The sequence below is a fragment of the Gordionus sp. m RMFG-2023 genome, chromosome 4, assembly GCF_954871325.1.
Source record: "Gordionus sp. m RMFG-2023 chromosome 4, tfGorSpeb1-WG-v2, whole genome shotgun sequence".
NCBI lineage: Eukaryota > Metazoa > Nematomorpha > Gordioida > Chordodea > Parachordodidae > Gordionus > Gordionus sp. m RMFG-2023.
In genome coordinates this window covers 25,470,908-25,490,458 of record NC_088778.1, presented here as the reverse complement: position 1 = coordinate 25,490,458, position 19,551 = coordinate 25,470,908, and the positions used below count along the sequence as shown (strand labels likewise).

At 26.9% G+C, this 19,551-nt stretch overlaps 1 protein-coding gene across 5 annotated transcripts in view; it reads right to left on the bottom strand.

The window, feature by feature from the left end:
* Positions 1–1,619: 1,619 nt before the first annotated feature.
* Positions 1,620–19,551, bottom strand: part of LOC135927949 (carbonic anhydrase 1-like) — a 32,853-nt gene continuing 14,921 nt past the window's right edge. Inside the window, exons 1-7 of one of the 5 annotated variants that reach the window (XM_065464233.1) lie at positions 16,768–16,902; positions 8,647–8,847; positions 4,657–4,775; positions 3,284–3,379; positions 3,117–3,231; positions 2,942–3,051; positions 1,620–2,251 (exon numbers count right to left, since the gene is read on the bottom strand). In XM_065464233.1, the coding sequence (XP_065320305.1) occupies positions 2,126–2,251; positions 2,942–3,051; positions 3,117–3,231; positions 3,284–3,379; positions 4,657–4,775; positions 8,647–8,847; positions 16,768–16,771 (771 nt within the window). In that variant the 5' untranslated portion in view covers positions 16,772–16,902 and the 3' untranslated portion in view covers positions 1,620–2,125. Of the gene's footprint in view, positions 2,252–2,941; positions 3,052–3,116; positions 3,232–3,283; positions 3,380–4,656; positions 4,776–8,646; positions 8,848–8,887; positions 8,932–13,805; positions 13,973–16,767; positions 16,903–19,551 lie in introns of those variants that run through there. The other 4 variants (XM_065464231.1, XM_065464230.1, XM_065464234.1 and 1 more) reach the window with 4 other exon arrangements.

Genomic DNA, 19,551 nt, shown 5'->3' with positions numbered 1-19,551 from the left:
TAAAATGTTCCAAAATTAACTCCCACAATTTTAAAGTCATTAATCAAGATTAATTGATTCACTCAGCAGCTGTTTGCACCTTTCTGGCTTCAACCCTTGAGACTCTTATCAAATTGGGCGATATCCTTCTCTTCCTTTCTTCTCTTAAGTAGTTTTTTCTGATAAAAAACTTTTTCAATAAACGGCGCATTCTATACTCTTATCAAATTGGGCGATATCCTTCTCTTCCTTTCTTCACTTAAGTAGTTTTTTCTGTTAAAAAACTTTCTCAATAAACGGCGCATTCTATATGCTTTAAGGACTACTACTGTTTTTAAATATCCGGATCCTTTTGAATTGAAACGAAAATCAATAACCTAGCCGAAGAGATCTTAAATTTTAAGTTCGAAAAAATTGCTTGGGCTCAAACTTCTCTCTCACAAAATTAGGCGGTCTTGGCATCAGATCTCCTTCTGATTTCGCTTTAACAAATTTTATCTTAAATAGCTTATTAACAAAGCCTATTGTTACCGCTCACTCTTCTGTGGACGATTCGTCAAACACTGAGGCATTAGATCTATGGAGATCTCGAATTCTTGTTTACACCCCTTTATCAGCCACTTGCAAACAAATGGAATGGGATATCTCGGTTGTTGCCTGCTCCTTCGAAACTCTATTATCAAGTATGCACCCCCTAGATCCTCCTCTCTTCTCATCACTGCTTAATGGTTCTGGACACGAGTTCCTTGAGGCTATCCCTACTATTAATCTTCAATTACAACTAAATGGACTCACTCATGCCATTGGAATCCGTCTTAATTGCTCAATTACCCAACCTTAACCACCATTGCTCTGGATGTAATGTTCCTGTTGACTCGAAGGGACGACATAGTTTGCAATCCCGTTCATGCAAAGGACATACTTCTAGACACAATCACTGTAATGCCATTATTCAACGTGCCCTTAAATCTTAGCAGATTTCATTAATCCAAGAATCTAGTGATCTTTTTAGATCTGAGGGAAAACTTCCAGATGGCATTAGCCAAATTCCTTGGAAGAGAAGTCAATTTCTAGTTTGTCACTATTCCTGTAATAGATCCCCTAGGCCCTTCATATCTTAGCACAAACATCTTGGGCATCAAAGACTATCCAAAATTAATAAATATTTGGAAATATCCAATGAACACATTTTTATACTTATAATCTCATCTACATAAGCCACATATAGTAGCCTTGCTTTAACCTTTTTCAAGAAACTCGGTTCTCTTATTCATAAAATCACTGATGGACCCAAGGAATGTTTTTACCTTAGGCAAAGACTCTCAATTGCCATTCATAAATCGAATTACATCAGTTTCATTGGATCCTCCTGCCTAAGGAGCTTAAAAAAATCCTTTTTACTTAATTTTATGTTCTTATATCAAATTATGGATTAAAATGTAATGTATTAACTTTAAATAATTGTATTTTGTTTAAGGATACAATTTATGGTAATTGATTGATTATCGTAAATGCACTTTCGATCAATATATAAACATCTTATTGTTAAATTGAAATTATCTTATCATTTAATTTTGTTAAAAAAAATGATATTTTATTTTAATATCTTAAACACTACATATAATATATTAATAAGCATATTATAAATTATATAAATATTTTATTTCTAATAAATATAATTTATAAATAGGTTACAATTTAAAAACATATATATAAAACTATCGAATATAGTTTAACTAGATAGAAATTTGATCACATAAATGGAATAAATCACAGGGGAAAGGACACGTTAATTTTTTTAAAAATTCATAGATAAAAATTATAAAGTTGGTCTGTCAAAACGCGAATTATAACACAGATTAATTTGAATATGATAGAATATTGTTTTTTAGAGACCCACTTATAATCGGGCCTCGATTATTTAGACTGGAGAGCGAAATTTAGTTTTAATGAGGGAATCATTTACCCCCTTTTTTGTAAATTTAATGATGTATTTTTTTTTACAATCCGCGACTAATTTTATAATTTTTATTATTTATATTACTATGTTCTATCTATATCAATAACAAAAAACAACATAGTAGATTACTAATATTGCATTATAATGTAATTGTTCTTTCAAGTTCCTTCTAATATTCATTCTTTTTCACTGAAACGATTTTCTCACTATTCGACCATTTAAAGGCTGCGGATCTCTGAAAATGTTTCGCATGTGTTGACACTGGCCTTCGCCCGTCATATCGCTCGAGTATAGATTAAATAATTCACCGAGCTATTATAAAAAATAAAATCGTTATTTAATGTCTTTCATTATTGATCAATCAATAATATACCATTATAAGTATGTATAGGATTTATAATAATTATATTGAGTAGTGAATAAGCAAGAAGTCAAAGACCTATTTTTTTTACTATTACATGTTTTAAAATAAAAGCAAAGGCAATAAATAGTTATTATTTTTTCACGCAATTTTAGGTGGATATTTATTTATATATAATATATTTTGTTTGATATTTTAAATTACTATTTGATTTTTAAGATATAGGCAATAGATGATATCAATCTTTAAAAAAAGGTGCCACTACCCTTTTTAAAAATTTATATAAAGGTGCTTTAAAAATTTTTTTAAAAGGCTAAATTAATATTTTTTTTTATTTTGTTATAAGTGCTTTATTATAGGTTTAAGCATTCATCCAAATTTTATAAATATCATTTAGAGGTCAAGAATAAAAAAAAAGTATGGGTGCTATGTTAAGCATCATTTTGCCACTCCCTTCTATAGTCTATGTTTAAAATCATGGTAGGTATACAGTTAAATTATTAATTCTGTAGCTACAAATATAATTTTAGGTCTAAACTAAAAAGAAATTTAGTATATTGTTTTTTCCCCAATTAGTTTCAAGTGGCAACAATGACTCTACCATGTTTTTTTTAAACGATTAAAATAATGTAATTACTGACTTGAGAACTAGATATTTCGATGGCGTTTTTTAATAGAATCCACGTGACTGTTTCTAAGAAAGGCGGCGTGGTTAAAGAGCCAGGATACGTCCAATATTGGGTTAAATCATCTTTATAGAAATATCGAAATAAAAAAAATTATATAATTTGTATGTTATGGGTGGTTACAATTTACTTGGAAGATATTTGAAAATGTCCAATTCCTCGTCCACTAATAAATGTTCCCTATAGTTCCTGACGTATTTTAAATTATTAATAATTTTATCGAACTCCGCGCTTTCTTCCCCTATCTATCAACAAAGTAAAAATATACATAAAATTTGAAAATTTAAGTTGGGTTACTTTTAAGAAAACTCCCATCACGCATAGGCCTTGATAATAGTTACTCGCCTCCGCGATTGATTGAGAATCTTTGTGATTCCAATGAACAAAATGGATCTAATAATAAAAAAAAAGAGTTACTATATTTGATTATTTTCATATAGAAGGGACGTGACCATGATTTTATAGGTGGGGGGGGGGGAAGGGGGTTGGTGATTTTAATTTTTGAGAGGTATGGAGGCGTCCGTTGAAGTTTCTGATTAGTTATTTTTAAATTTCCCATCGTTATTTTTATTTTGCCTTTTTTTAGAAAAAAGTGTGATATAATTATTATCATCTCCATCAAAGTTGATGGAACCTTTGGAAGCACGTCTATGCTAATATTTCAAGCTTTAGTAGTGCCTATGAGTCTTTTAACCAGCATAAAGCGGAAAAAAATTATCAACAAAATTTTGGCCAATTTTACGATTAAACGGGTATACTGAAAGTATTTATTGTTAATTGTTTAACGCTTAATTTGTATTTTGTTTCAATCGGTATTTTGATATATAAAGTAAAAATAATTTTAAAAAATGCTAAAATTGGTATCATGCCAGAATGAGAAATGTAGGAAAACTAAATTTCCGGTTAGCCTTAATATTTATTGCTTTACTTATTAATTCCTCAATCCATTTCGCTATGTTAACCATAAAAAAAAGTAACAGAATTTTAAGCCAAATAAAAACTAGGATTTCACGCCTTAAACATGAAGTCAGCCAAACTTCTGGATGCATATACTCAAGTTTAAAAATAATTTTGGTTCAGGTTGGTTTGGGCTAAAATTTTTAAATATATTATTCATTTTGTGAAATAAATTGATATATTTTAAAATTCTTGTAAGAAATGTGGCGGCCATTTTTTTTTACAATTAAAATAAAATTTTCTATTTCAATAAATTTGGGCTAGGCGGATAATAAATAGTTTTTATTTTTATCTCGCGTCGGCCTTTTCGGGAAAAATAAAGAAAAAATTCATTCGGAATGGACAAATTTTCTTAAAGGACCCCGGCCATGAAAAATTAGGGCCCGATCAGATCACTATTATATACTATACTAGATTGGCGATTCATTCATTAAATATATTTGAAAGAACCCACACATAGTAGCTGTAGCGGCATCTTGTGGTTTGCATTTCGATTAAATGACACTAATGTGCATTCATAAAATGATAAATAAGATATTTAGTCGATATGGGAACTGAAATGATCTACAGCTGACTCCTATCTATGAACACTTTTAATTAATGAATCGCCAATCTAGTGGAATATATACATCATTACCCATATTGTTAATAAAATCAATTAGAGATTGAAATGTCCATCTTAACCCCCAACTTATTATTTAAATTGATATAACCTCTGCATCGTACGACTTTCCATTGATTCTGTGTTCGGAACCCTTGCGATTTTCGTAGCCCCAGTGGAAATGAAAATGGTCGAGCTGATAATTATTGGCCAATGGACCCCCTCCTATTTCTGTTATATAATAATGAAAATAATTAAAACCCCTTATAAAGAATAAATATAAATATTGTAGCTTTTTTTAAAATAAGGTCGTGGTATATATTAGAGACCTGCAGACCCGGCCCTAAGCCCGAGTAAATGAGCCGGGCTGTATTTTAATTTTTTTAAACATACCCGGGCCGGGCCTGAAATATTTTTTTTAAAAAATACCCGGGACGTATATTTTAAAACCAAATAATTTAACACGCCATTATTAGGCTATAAAAATTAAAAATAAATGGCTCGAAAATTTTTTTTAAAAAAAATCCTGGCTGGGCTGTGTAAACTGGATTGCCTTAGTGTTTGATAAATCTTTTTTTTTCTTTAAATTTTTTTTTAAGTTAAATTTAAATATTTGAGCATCATTAATATAACCATCACATCATTTCTGATTATTTATTTTTAATCAAATTTCAACTAACGGGAACATGACAAGTAAATTAAATTTATAAAATTTTAAACTTATAAATGAAATGAGATATCAAAAAAAATTTTTTGTTGATTTAATGCAACGTTTTGTTATTTTTTAAAAAATAACTTACTTTTTTTTATCAGTTTTTAATAAAATTAAAAGGGTTTTGATATGATTTGACCCGATTTTTAAAAACAAATAACTCAATATTGAATATCACTCAAGCCTGAAGATTTTACTCATGGATGGCACAAAGGTTTGGACATCTATTAGAGAAATCTCGAGGGCTTAGGCAATATTTTTCTAACTAAAATATTGAGTTCGCCGTTTTAAAAAATTCGGCTCAGCCATTTCACTACCCATTTTTATTGTATAAATTACATTCGATTTGATATAAGTTAAAAGTTTATAGAACAAGATGAAAACAAGAACTCTTGAAAGCGTTATTATAGGCAGTGACTCATAAGACATTTTTGGCCATCCTGCTCCTTTACGGCCGAAAAATTATAATTCGTTCCCGATTTCGTTCCATGTTTCGGAACGCATTCCTAAAAAAATTAATTTTATTTATATTTTATCTATATACAATTTTTATTCATCGTCCTTACCCTTTAATACCCTTCGATATAATTAGTGATTAAGACATTCTCTAAAAAAAATTTATTTATATAAATTTGAGTTTAAAGAAACACCTATTAACACTAACTTAGCATAAATTTAATACATTTTTTTCGCCAAAAAACATTAAATGTTTTTTACGCCAAAAAAACTTAAAATATTCTTAAAAATATTTTAAAGTAAATATTAGAGTTCTGTAAGGCCCTGCCCAACCTAGACTAAGAAAATTTTTTAAATAACGGGCCGGGCAATTTATATATAAAATGTCAGGAATCGCCAATCCCTAATTTTAGTAAAATTTTAATAGGCAAGCCCGGGAATTAAAATTCTATTATATTTTTTTGGATCTCAAGCTAATATTTAGATTTAGATCAATATTATTGGGGGAAAAAAATACAATATGCCTATTTCTATGTATTTTGAGAGTTGTCTAAAATATTGAATCTACAAATAATATATTAAATTCATAAATAATTAAACAATTTATTAATGACATGATACAATTACTGATGCACTATAGAGATTTAAACATAATTGATCTATAAAACGATTATTGTAGAAATTGATAGACGTCAACAAAATTATTTGTTATACATTTCATGTATTTTGACATAGAAAATATATGACAGGATATATTTTTTTTTAAAAAATCTCTACGCTTTATGTATTTAGGGTAAAAAATACTGAAAATAAAACTTTTTTTCATATTTTATGTTTTCTGGCGTAAAAAATATATTTTGTAAAAAAATATATACACTATAGGCTTTATTAGGGTATATAAACCCTCAGAGATAATTACGGAAATAATATAATTAATGATGAGTAATAATATATTTAGTAAAGCCAAACTGGAATTAAGGAAATAAAAAGGAATATTAACGAATCGCGCATTATATATGTCATATCGGGAAATATGGGAATTCAAGATCCATCCATTTTAAATCATTTACTGAAAGCGATTTTCGAATTTGGGAAATGTGATATGATCGGAAAAGTATTTGGGCATAGATCACCTCATACTGTGATTTCAGACATTTATTTTGCCATAAACTTTTAAATTATACTATATTAATTTTCATAAATTTAAACAAATATTCAAAAGTTTACGCCAAAATTGTCTGGGTAAATTTAGTGTGTTGTTAAACGGCTTGTTTGAGCCGATTTTAAAAACGACTAATACAATGTCTTAGCCAATTTTAGTCATAGATGGCACATAGGTTTGGACTATTGGCAAAATCTCCAGGTTCGTGCTATATTTTTCTGGCTAAAATATTGAGTTAGCCGTTTTTACATATCGACTCAAATCGGGCCGTTTAAAAGCACCATTAATTCAAAAATCATTATCAGCAAATGATTTAAAAATTAAAAAGAATAAAATCTTCATGGATTCTAGATCCCAATACGACATTAAATATTACATTTCACAAATTCCGTTTCATGTAGTACTGCTAAACGGATTCAGCTGATTTTAAATTAAAATTTTAGGCAAAATAATATATAGATGTCCAAAATCTCCTGGCTTGCGTAATTTCTTAGCGAAAGTATTGGGTCAGCAGTTTTTTAAAAATCGAACCGTGATCATAAGTATACTTTTTAAATTATGAATGTTATAAATTTAGGTTTTGTTAGTGTTGTGTTTCTTACGCAACTCGAAACTTGGTGGAAGAGAACCCTTCTTGATAAATGATAATTTATTTTTAACTTTCTGGCAAAATTACTTTTTTAATTATTTTTATTTAAATAAATTAATACTTTTACTTCCATTGCTTAAATATTTACGTTTTTAGTAAAATTCCTTACATGGATAATTGTCGTAATTACCTGGACTACTAAATAAAGGATAGTAGCATCCCAAACTTTCGAAACCTTTTATTTTTAAACTGACTCGTGTCTCATTTATTTTAACACACTACACTATTTGTACATTATTACGGATAAATAATCAGAAACAATGGTCAAAATATTATGCTCAAATGCGCAAGTTTAACATATAAAAAATATGTTCAAATACACAAGTTTCATTATTTGAAAATTATTAATAGCAATGTAAGTTTAAAGTTTCATACATTTAATTTAATTGTCTATATTTTCCCATCAATTGAAATTTAAAAGTATAAATAATCAGAAATAATAGTTCATATCTTATTATGCTCAAATTAACTTTAAAAATTTAAAAAAAATATATTTTAAAAATTATTTTATTATTTAATAAGATTCCATGATACATAGTGCAATCTTAAGAATTACACAAAACCAATATCAGTAAAACTTGTCTAATTTGGGAAACTCCTAATTTGACCAAGATTTTAACCTCAACTTTGACTAATTTATCAACAATAATAGTTTATAGGAATATGATCGGAACTTTCAGTCAATGTGCTATTTTTTCAACTTATCATTTTTTTGAGCATATTTTTTTTTAAATTTTCGCCAAAAAATCTGATTTCCGAAAATGTATTTCAGGATGCATAAAATGCCTACCTTATAAATCAGACAATTATGCCGTTAATTTTAGAGTTCCCTTTTCCATTTATTAAAACAAAACACTAATATTAATTCAAAATAATATGTTCAAAATTTCATGATAAAATTTTTTGAAAATCATAAAAGTGTGTATTTTAAACACGCTAGAATTAAGGATACAATTTTGAAAAAATTCAATATTTCGAAATTTAAAAAAATCTGCTCAAAAAATGGTCTAAAATTGATACATTAAAAGAGGAGGTGGGGTGCTTAATTATTTCTTCCTTTTTTTTTAAATTTCTAAACAATGCTCAACTGATTAAATCTTAAAGGTTATATATTAAAAGTTACCTAAATCTTTGATGAGAGGGTTTACTTTGAGCGTGGTTCCGTCATTCAAAATGTTGAAATTCCGAAGTTTTCTATAAGTAAACGTTAAAGGATTATCTTTGTCCAAGTAGGGATCGTATTGAGCCTTATTGGTGACGATATTGATTGGGGACTGGAATCTACCGTGAGAAAGTGGGTAGCGTTTTTCCCACATCTTTTCACCTTTGAGAATATTAGATATTAATTTTTTTCGTATAAAAACTTTTAGAAATAAATGGCTCTAATGAAAAATCACATAAAAAAATTTTTTTTAGCTATAAAACATAAAATATGGTATGATTAAAATTCGCTTATCTCCCGATAAAATAAATTATATTTTTTTGGTATACGATTAATAAATAAATTATAACGGGAATTTTTTTTAAAGTTATCTTTAAAAATAATAGATTTGTATAAATATTTACAATAAAATTTTTTTTTATTAAAATCGCAAAAGGTAAATTCTATTTCCTTCTCAATTTATGTTTTTTTTTGGAACAAGATTAGTAATTTATGAAGATTATAGGATGATGTTATTTTTAAAAAAAAAAAATCACGTATTATTTATTTTTAATTTTTAAAAAAAATTAAGAATAATCATTGATTAAATTTTTTTTATTTAAAATGCATAAATAAAAATCGGAGACCCACAGGCTCGGCCCGCACCTCGAATAATATGATTTTCAAAATCTGGGTTTATTCTAAAAAAAAAGAAATTATTTTTAAATAAATTGCTAACTCCGTCAGGGTCTAGAATAAAATTAAACCCTCTATTACGCCGATCATATTTAAATATATCTTCAGTTCAGTGTAATAAACTATGTTGGAATAAAATGGAATTTCTATATTTTGATAAATTCGGGCTGGGTTGACAAATAATATTTATATTTATTTCGGGACAAAAAAAATGTTCGAAGTCGGATCGCGCCAAACATTCTTTCTCTTTCCTTTCTTTCATTTTTTTCTTTCTTTCTTTCAAATTATGCCCAAATACCACAAAAAATGTAATAAATTTTCTCGTAAATAAATATGTGCATCAGATGATTTAGTTCATGAACTGCAAATTATAATATTAACATATTTATGCACGTTTTGGAATTTTTTCTTCTAAAATAGCCAATTTATTTTTTCTACAATAAATGTTTAGACGCTCGAGAAATAGAGGGTTAAAATACAAAAAAGGGCTGGTCAGATTTTTTTTAAAAAAATGAATTTAAATTATAACAATTAATCCATTGAAAGTTTACGTAATGAATTATCTAATTTATTAGCGATATTTGAGCCAGGATGTTCAAAATAAAGATTAATCAAGTTAATTAAGTGATTTGTAAAAATTAAATCAATTTTTTTTTATTTCAATTATACATAATAATTATCAAAATTCTTCACTTAAAATTGAATATTAATTAAACTTATTTTAGCAGTTTAACAAGTGAGAATTATTTAGTGGCCTTTCCTAAGCTTAAATTTTTTTAAAAATCTTATTTGAACTTATATTTGTAATACTAACAATTGCTTTAATTTTTTAAATGATTTCAACAATAACAAATTTTAAATTAACCCAAGCCAAAAAAAAAAAATTTTCTCTAGAAATTGCATCATACACCAATGAGTTGATTATTTTACATTTCCATATTGTCAATCGGTGACAATATTGAGTAAGAAAGACGAAAACATTATTTTACCAAATCTTTATGATTTGGTTTGATGCTTAATTATTAATATCAGGTGTAGCAGTCATTGTTGGACACCCGGATATTGATGATTTTACTGAAATACATATAAGGAGATTAAAATTTAGCATTCTTTACAAATCTTTTGCTTATTTTTTGCCGCTGATATTTACAGCAGTGGCCATTGACTTAAATATTCTTGGATACAATCTGTTATTGTGTTTTATCTAACTTCACTAAGCCCCTTATTAATAGAGTATTATCTTGATTATTTCTAAAATATTTTATATCCACTTCGTTACACTTTTAACCTCTAAATCATCCCACCTCTGACTTAAATTCCTAAATCAGAATGTAAATATTATTCTTCATCATCACGATATTTTATGCATCATCTGCTTGTAATCGTGATATTTAAATTCCTTTTTGTATATTATAACAAGACCTATCTTTTCAAATTTATTTTGTGAAATGTTTAAAATATACTTTTTTATGTAATTTTTAAATAAAAATATGATATAACATAAATAAGTTGGTTCAAAAATTGTATTCATAAATCCACGTTTAGAGATTTGGTCATATAAAATCCAACCCTTTTTTTAAAAAAATTTATATGAATTTTAAAAAAAAATTGATTTAAATCTAAAAAACTAAGATTTTTATTTACTTCTTTTTTAAAAAAATCAATGATCAGATCAGTAACGAAGTAGGCCTTTATAAAAATCGGGTTCGATGTTTAGGCACTACAAACCATACATGTCGCCGTAAAATATTTCAGTACAATTCGATATTATGGATAAGCATGGTAAGGCCCATTAAAATTGTTATACGAGTTATCCAATGCGACCCGTTTTTGCTCGGTCCTTAAAATTTTTACGTGGCATAAAAAAAAATATTCTTTGTTTAAATCATTTTACGAAATTCCGGACCGGCCCTGTTACTATTGGCTAAATGTCGGCTCAATCTACAAGCGCGTGTCGGAGATAATTGGTTAATATTAAGGTGTTTAAATATTAGTTTCTTTCCTTCAAATATGACCTTACCTTTTATATTTTTAAGAAAAACTCCAGCCAAAATAATAGTTTTTGGCTAAAACTTTGTTTTATACGGCTAAAAATATAGTAAATACCCAAATGTCACTGTCAGTTAAAATATATTACATGAGATTCCTTGTTCCGTTCGGTGCCCGAAGATATCTAATATAGACCCCCCCCCTCCGTGCTCCTCCCCTTGGGTGGATGTTAAAATATTAAATTCCAAATTTAGTTGGCAAACCAAATTTTGTATTTTGTTTAGGCAAAAATTCTATATTTCAAGGCTTGCGAGAAAAAAAAATTAATTGATAAATGAAATTATATTTTTATCGTAATAGTTAAAAATTTGCTTATTTTATTTGTTTTAGCAAATCAAAATTTTATATGTGAAAATTTATAAGAAAAAAAAGGCAGTTATCAAAAAATTAGGTGTGAAGTTTTCTTTCTTCTAATTTAAAGTTATTGTCATGTAAGCTTTTCTCGTAGAGGAGGTGAAAGTAGGAAATTTAGTGATATATCTTAGGTTAAACATGTTGTCTAGAATTTAGTTTGTGGCATGTTTAATAATAGACTAATGGGGGCTGAAACTGGGAAATCGTTTAGAATTCACCTTAAATAAACTGTATTGGGGATATTTGTTTTATTTTTTAAAAAAGAATTAATTTGACGAATTTAAGAACACAGAATTTATAAAATGATTGGTTAATTTATAATAAAATAAAAATGTTATTGTAGAGATCTGCAAAAGTAGTTTTTAAAAAATAATCGAGTTCGGGCTGGGCGGGTCTAATATTTTTTAAAAAAAATTCGGGCCGGGTCGGGCCTTGGAAATTTTTTTTAATATATCTAAATTTATCAATTTTATGTTGAATTTTTAATGTAAAATTAAAATTTTTATTTTATTTATAGAAACTAGACACCATATAACACATATCTTTTATTTTGAGTAATTATAAAAATTAATTATGTATTTAAATAAATTCGGGCCCGGCAGGCAATTGTTTTAAAAAATATTTCGGGTCCAGGTGGGGCCGGCAAAATTTTAAAAAAAAATTTCGGACCGGGCTTGAAAAATTAGGCCAGATGCAGAATATCAACTTATTATAAACGGCTAACCCAATATTGTAGGAGGAAAAATATTGCCTAAGCCTCGAGATTTCGCTAATAGATGTTCAAACATTGGGCCAACTGTTTAGGATTGCGTATTTTTTTTTGATAAAATATTGAGCTAACATGTTTTTTAAAAATGGTCTCAAACCGAGTCGTTTAACAACATAAGTTGATATAATGAGTTCGATGTTTTTTAATTTGGGGTTGTGTTTTTATTTTTAATATCATAGCACTTCAAATCACCCTAATAGTGTGCACAAATTATCAAAATGCAAATAATACATTTTAAATGCATTCGTTTAAATTGGACAGCATTTTGTTTTAAATTTAGACGTTTCATATTAAAAAAATAAAAATTAACGGTTCAATATAAACATAGCTGCATTTACGATTTTTTAGTGGTGTTTTGAAACGTTAGCGTTGAAAAGTCCAATTTGTGCGCATTATAATAATTTAAAAAAGATAATTTTATGAAATTTGTAATATAATGACTTTTGATTATGATGGTATATGGATAATGGTTAATAATTTGAAAAGATTGTAGGGAAAAAAAACAATTTGTAGTTTGCTTCTAAATATTTTTAAATAATTGATCCCAAAAATTAAAATCATGCGCATGATATATATAAAATTTTAGGAATCCATTTTTTGAAAAATATAATCAGATTTTATATTCCTAGTTCTTTCTATTAGAAATATCAGAAACCTGTAGAAGCTGAAATTGTAAGCCCTGCCTATAATAACAAAATAGTAATATTTATAAATCCTGCCCAAATTTTTAAAAAAAGGTTTTTGGCCCAACCAGGGTTTTAAGTTTGAACGCAATCTGGGCCGGATTTTTTAAAAATCTTTCTTGATCTTTAAAATGTTATTGCTCGAGTTTCTAATGGGACCGACTTTTAAGCCGTACCTGCAGGTGCCTTTGATAATGATTTAGACCATGCCAATATATATTTTTAAAAAACTGAGAAGTTTCAAAACTTTTAAGTATTTTAAAATTTTAATGAAATCGCATGTTAAATTTTTAAATTTGCTATAATTATATTTTTGGACATTTTTTTTTAAAAAAAAAGCTTTTTTCTTCTTTGTCGATAAAATTTCAAAAGTTTGAGAATATAGTTTTTTTTATATACGATTTTTTAAGACAAAATACCAAAAAACGAGCATTTAAATAATCACGTGGTTTTTTCCATTTTCCTTATCGCTTGATATACTTTGTCATTGTCATTTAAAATAACAATAACAATATTTTTTTTAAAAAAACAGTTTGTTGAAAATGAATAAAAAATTTATCAACTTTCGGAGCTATTTTTTTTTCACTTACGGTATAAGGAATAGGAGAATGTATTTCGAGTGTAGAAATTTTTACCATTTCCACTCTTGAGCAAGGAATGTAAATAATTTTCCATATGTAGGAATTTAAGGTTATTAGAACTGTGTATACCATAAACTTTGAACTCAAAGCAAAATTTAAGGGATTTCATCTTCAAGGTGTATGATTGGAAACATTTCTTCTAAAATAATTCCTTATTTAAGAATGAAATCTAATTTTGCATAAATTATAATAAATATTTACCGATAAATTAACAAAACAAATATTGATTTCATTTCAAATCATTGTCAAAATACAAATAAGTGTAATAATTTTTAAATTATATACCGTAAGCATGTTATATATTTTGGCTAATATAATTATAGTTAAAATGTAAAAGTTTATTTTAAAAAAAAACAAAAAAAAACAATCGATATAACAAAGAGTTGCCTTGAAGTTTATGTATTTATTTTGTGATCAACAAATATAAACATTAAAATTGTTTTTTTTTAAATTATATTATAAATAAGGTAAATAAACTCTGAATAGGACTGAGAAGAGCAAGGTTCTAAAAGAAAATATTCGAGAAAAGTCAGTGAAGATTTATACTGTGGTATAAGATTAATTTTGGTAATAATGCGGTCACATACTGAGAGCGGGGCTGCCAAATCTCCCTCAATTAGCGGGAGTCTCCCGCAAATTTTCGTCAACCCGCACAGACCTCTCTACCGGAAACCTCCCGCAATTTTAAAATTTCTTTCATATTAAAATTTTAATTATTAAATGAAATAATAAATTTTAGAAATAAGCTCATTTGTTTTAATTTTTTTTATTTTATAATTAAATTTCAAAATAAATTATCAAAAATCTTCTAGTTAGTTTAATGAATAAACCAATGATTCCCTTTAGTGTTGTACGGCTTTTAGCCGATTTTTAAAAACGGCTAACTCAATAATTTAACCAGAAATAAATATTGTCTAGGGATCAAGATTTCGCTAATAGATGTTTAGACCTTTGGGCCATCTATGAGCTCAATCTTCAGGCTTGAGTAATGTTTTGCTGGATAAAATATTGAGTTAGCTTTTTAAAAATTGACTCAAATCGAGCCGTTTAACAACACTAATTTCCTCAGTCTATTTAATTGGTCTTACTAGATAATTCCTACACAAAAAATCAGATTAAAGAATTTATTGTTCTATAATGAATAAAGCAAATCGATTACATTATGCTAAGGAATAAAATATTACCAACTCTTAAAAAATATAATAAAACGATACTGACTTTTAGGTACAATGAAAGTAATGATTATGAAAATGAGAATAGTGAAGACAAATCACGGAACAGCCCACAAAAATATATTTTCCGCAATTTGAAAAATTTCTCTTGGAGTTTGACAATTTTGACCTGAGCAATGCTGAAAATGTAGATTATAATAATGTAGAATTGTTGGCCTTAGAGTGCAAATTAAAATGAAGTTAAATCGGAATGTGAAATTTAACAGAATCAATTTAGGGAAGGTGTGAGAGACTTTTTAAGATTTAAAATTTTGATGAAAAGTTTTCACAATCGAATACTTAAAATGATAAATGTATGCTAGGAGTCAGTTAGCAAGAGATTTTTTTATTAGTCTTACGGTATTGATGTATCGCGTCAAACGTTTTTAATTATTTATGCGTTTTACAAAAAATATTAGATAACGTTGTAAATTATCCTTACATACCAAAAAATATTCGTTGTTACAAAGACTCAGACGCCATAAACTTTGATTACGGAATCACTATAAGCTTAACTTTATCGTGCTAACGGGATATGTAGTAAATAGATATAAAGCCAGAGTATAATGTTGGACTAAGTGATCCTTTAATATATAAATTTTAAATGTGTCTTATACCATTTTGATAAAATTTGGGTAGTTTAACAAATTGTATATGTTGACTGACGTCATTATATCAACCCTTTTTTTTAGATTAATGTAAGTTATTTTCATTACTTTATAACTTACAAATAAATGCGTTGCGGATATTCTTAAAAGTAACGTGCAATTTGTTACTTACCCTTGTCTGAATTTAATCTGAAAAGAAATGAAAAATATGTTCAAAAATAATATTTTGTTAAACCTTTTATCTCAAAAGATGCTTATAAAAATTTTAAAAATGAATTGATAAAATAATTGCTAATTAATAGATTTTTATTTTCGAAGTATGACACAAAAATTTATACTTTGTCACTCAAAAAATAACCCGTTATTTTTTAAAAAGTAACGATTAAGTTATAGCCACCCCCCCCAACCCCAAATAAAATAAATGCTACTACTGACGTTATTTTTCCAAAATTAGTTTACCACTCATATTTTAAACCTCATTTAATTTTTGTTTTTAAGCCTCAAACCCAGTTCGGGCTTCGATTTGACTGTAGGGCTATACGATTCATATTAATTGATAAAAAGCCTTGTGGAAAAACACTGGTTATCCCAACAAAGGGCTTTAACCTTAGCTAAACAATTTAGTTAGAAATTAGTGACTTAATTTTTTCAACATCTACTTATTTCTTTTATGCTTCTTCTTTTTAAATTTATTTATTTAATCGCCCTTTTTAGTCATTTACTCCTTTTTTAGATCTTATCTATCTATCCTATCTTACATTTTTGGAAATTCTTATATGTATTATTTGTATTTGTCATATATACATATATATTATATTGATATATCATTTACGTTATTATTTTTTTAATATTTGCCAAATTTTCTTTTAAGAAAAATAAACAAATATTTTAAGTGCTAGTTAGGACGCTATCATTCTAAGAGGTATAACTAAGAGTGCTAATAACAAAAAACTTTTAATCCGCAAAACAATATAAAAACAGATAATATAAAATTATACAGAAATAAAAGATGATTAAAATATAAAGTTTTCCCACATAAATAAAATAAAAGTTAAAATTTGTCAATTAATAAGAAAAAAAAATTGTTTTTACTCATTTGGAATATATATTTTGTGATGATAAGTTTAGCTTATAATGGAATAAATTCTTTCATAAATTGAATAACTTAAATGAAAACCAATACAGAGTATAGGTTTCATAATAATAATAATAATAACATAAAAATCAATGCATTTTCCTTATAATTTGACAAAAAACATAAATATTTTTATTTATAATTAAAAATATTTAAAAAAAATAATATCGAATTATTTACATTAGATCTATAGTATGTTTGGTAATTCGTAAATAATTTTTCTCAACTTCAATCCTTAAATAATTTTTGAATCGTTGTATTCTAGATATACTAGTTTTGACCCTCAACTTTGATATAATTCATTACTATTAAAAAATGGATTAGACCACTAATTTAAAATACGAAAAGTTAGGAAAGGGTAAATAAAGCAGGAAATGTGATAATATCTGGATTCCCGGGGAAAGTTACACCAGATATGGTAAAAATCTGAAAAAAAATCCATCGAAATTGTGGGAAAAGCTCCCAATTATACCCTTTTTCTAACAAAAAATAAATAAAACCAAATTTAAAAAATATTTCTTTAATAGCTAGCATCTTTTAATTTTTTTATAAAAACATTAGTCTATATTATATAGTTTAAAAGATATTTTATTAGTTTTTATTATTTTTAAAACATTATATTTACCTTAACCCATATCTCTCTAATCTTTCAACTCTATCTCCCGTCCTCAGCGTAAAGGTTAGCAATCAACCCCATCCATCCATTTCCCTTGACCATTCATGATATTTTGGGAAAAACTGAACTCCCAATTTCCTGGTACACTATATTACCATATATCCCACATCTAGTTTAAGTGAAATCAAGCAAAAACGATTTCTTCAATTCTAGCTTATGCCCTGGGTTGGATCAGCAATCAATAAAATTAGATACATTTACTGGTAATTTTTCAATTCTTATGAGGTATTTCCTAAGGCTTTTTTGGATTTAATTTTTTCTACAGGACATATTTTTCTTAGGGTGGTTTTTTCCCCAAGGTTATTTTCTCTTATTTTTCTCTTTGTTTTTTTTCCTGAAAATTTCTTTCTGAGTTTATTTTCCCCTTCTAATAGTACCAAAATTTAGAACCGGAAATTATGGAGTTAAAAGTGGGATAACGTTATAAAGTGAAACGTTATGAACGGGTTATTATTTTTTATTAAAAGAAGTCTACACGGCGGATTATTTTTATTTTGTTTTATCTCTAATCCTTCAGTACACTAGTAAAAAAAGGTTGCAAACTCTTGTGGAGTCTGAGAGATCAAATATAAATGGATATACCTCTATTTCTATTTATTATTTTTATATTTTATTTTTAATATTATCATAAATTAAGCCTTGAACTTTATAAAAAATTTATTTATTTTATTTATAATGCCTAGATAAAGTAAAATGCTGAGGATAAATATAATATATGCCAAAATTTTCTATAAAAAAAAATAAATATTAGATATTAAAACCAAGACATTTCGTAGTTTATGTCACTCTTGTATGGCTTGACAGACAGGAGTCCGTCAGGTATGTCTATTTTAAAAACTACTCCAAAAATGTGAATTAGAATAAAATTAATTGTATACATACTCCAAGACAAAGATAGTCACCCTCCCCCCTCCCTTCCCATTATGTAGACACACCGATAATTCATTTGACAAATCATGATTGATGACAGAAAAAATGTTGAAGGATAAGGAAAGTCTGTGAGGAGGGTAACAGGCCAAAGATGATGTTTTTGATGATATTGACAGGGAAAAAAAAGAAAATGAGAATATATATCGAATAGTTAATAAGATTAAAGTTAGAAATGCTTGGAATATTGTAAAGTCAAGATTAATTGCATTTTATTTAACTTTTTTTAAATCCGCTTCCAATTTTTTTTAATCAATATTTTTAGGAAATCTTCTAAGACCAATAAATATGTTTTTTATATGATTAAAATCAAATCCAATTCATAATTTTTTTTTTTTACAAAATTTAAATACTATATAAATAAATTTAATTTTGTTTTTTAGGAAATTAAAGTATAAAAGCCATAAACTAAAAAGTAGAAATGGTTATAAAAATTTAATGGTGGTATTGTTAGTTATAAAATGTAGAAATTAAAGCCTGTATTTTTTTTAGAGAAAATTAAATAAATTCCATTAATTTTTATTTTTCATTTTTTATGATGCTAACTCTTTATAATACCTTGAAATTGGATATAAGATTGAATAAGTGAAGATTGTTTAAGAGCTTTTTTCATCAAAAAAAAGTACTCATTTAAATTTATGAAAATCGATTATTTTTTTTTACCTTTGAGAAAAGACGAAAATATCTAACTATTGTGGCATAATTTAAATTTTTTTAAAAAAAACTTGAATATTAGAATGATTAATAAATATATGTCGTTATTGAAATATGGAATTATTGAAAATCACTGAATTTTAAATCATTTAATGAAGTAGATTTTTTGATTTGGTCGGAAAATGTATTCCGGCATGTATAAGGGTAACCTACCTGTCCTATGAATTTCCGACTATTTTCGCTTTAAACATTTTGTGTATATATTTTTTTTAAATATTTACGCGAATAATATATATAAATTTTCATGGGAAAATTCTCTAAAATTCACAGTTTGTTACTCTATGCAAGCTATAATACATTTTGGATTAAAATCAGATTTTTCAAATTTAAACATAGACTTCAGTAAAATGATTTTAAAATGCGAGATTTGGATTCCATAACCCCACGTTTCTTTCTTTCTTTCTTTCTTTCTTTCTTTCTTTCT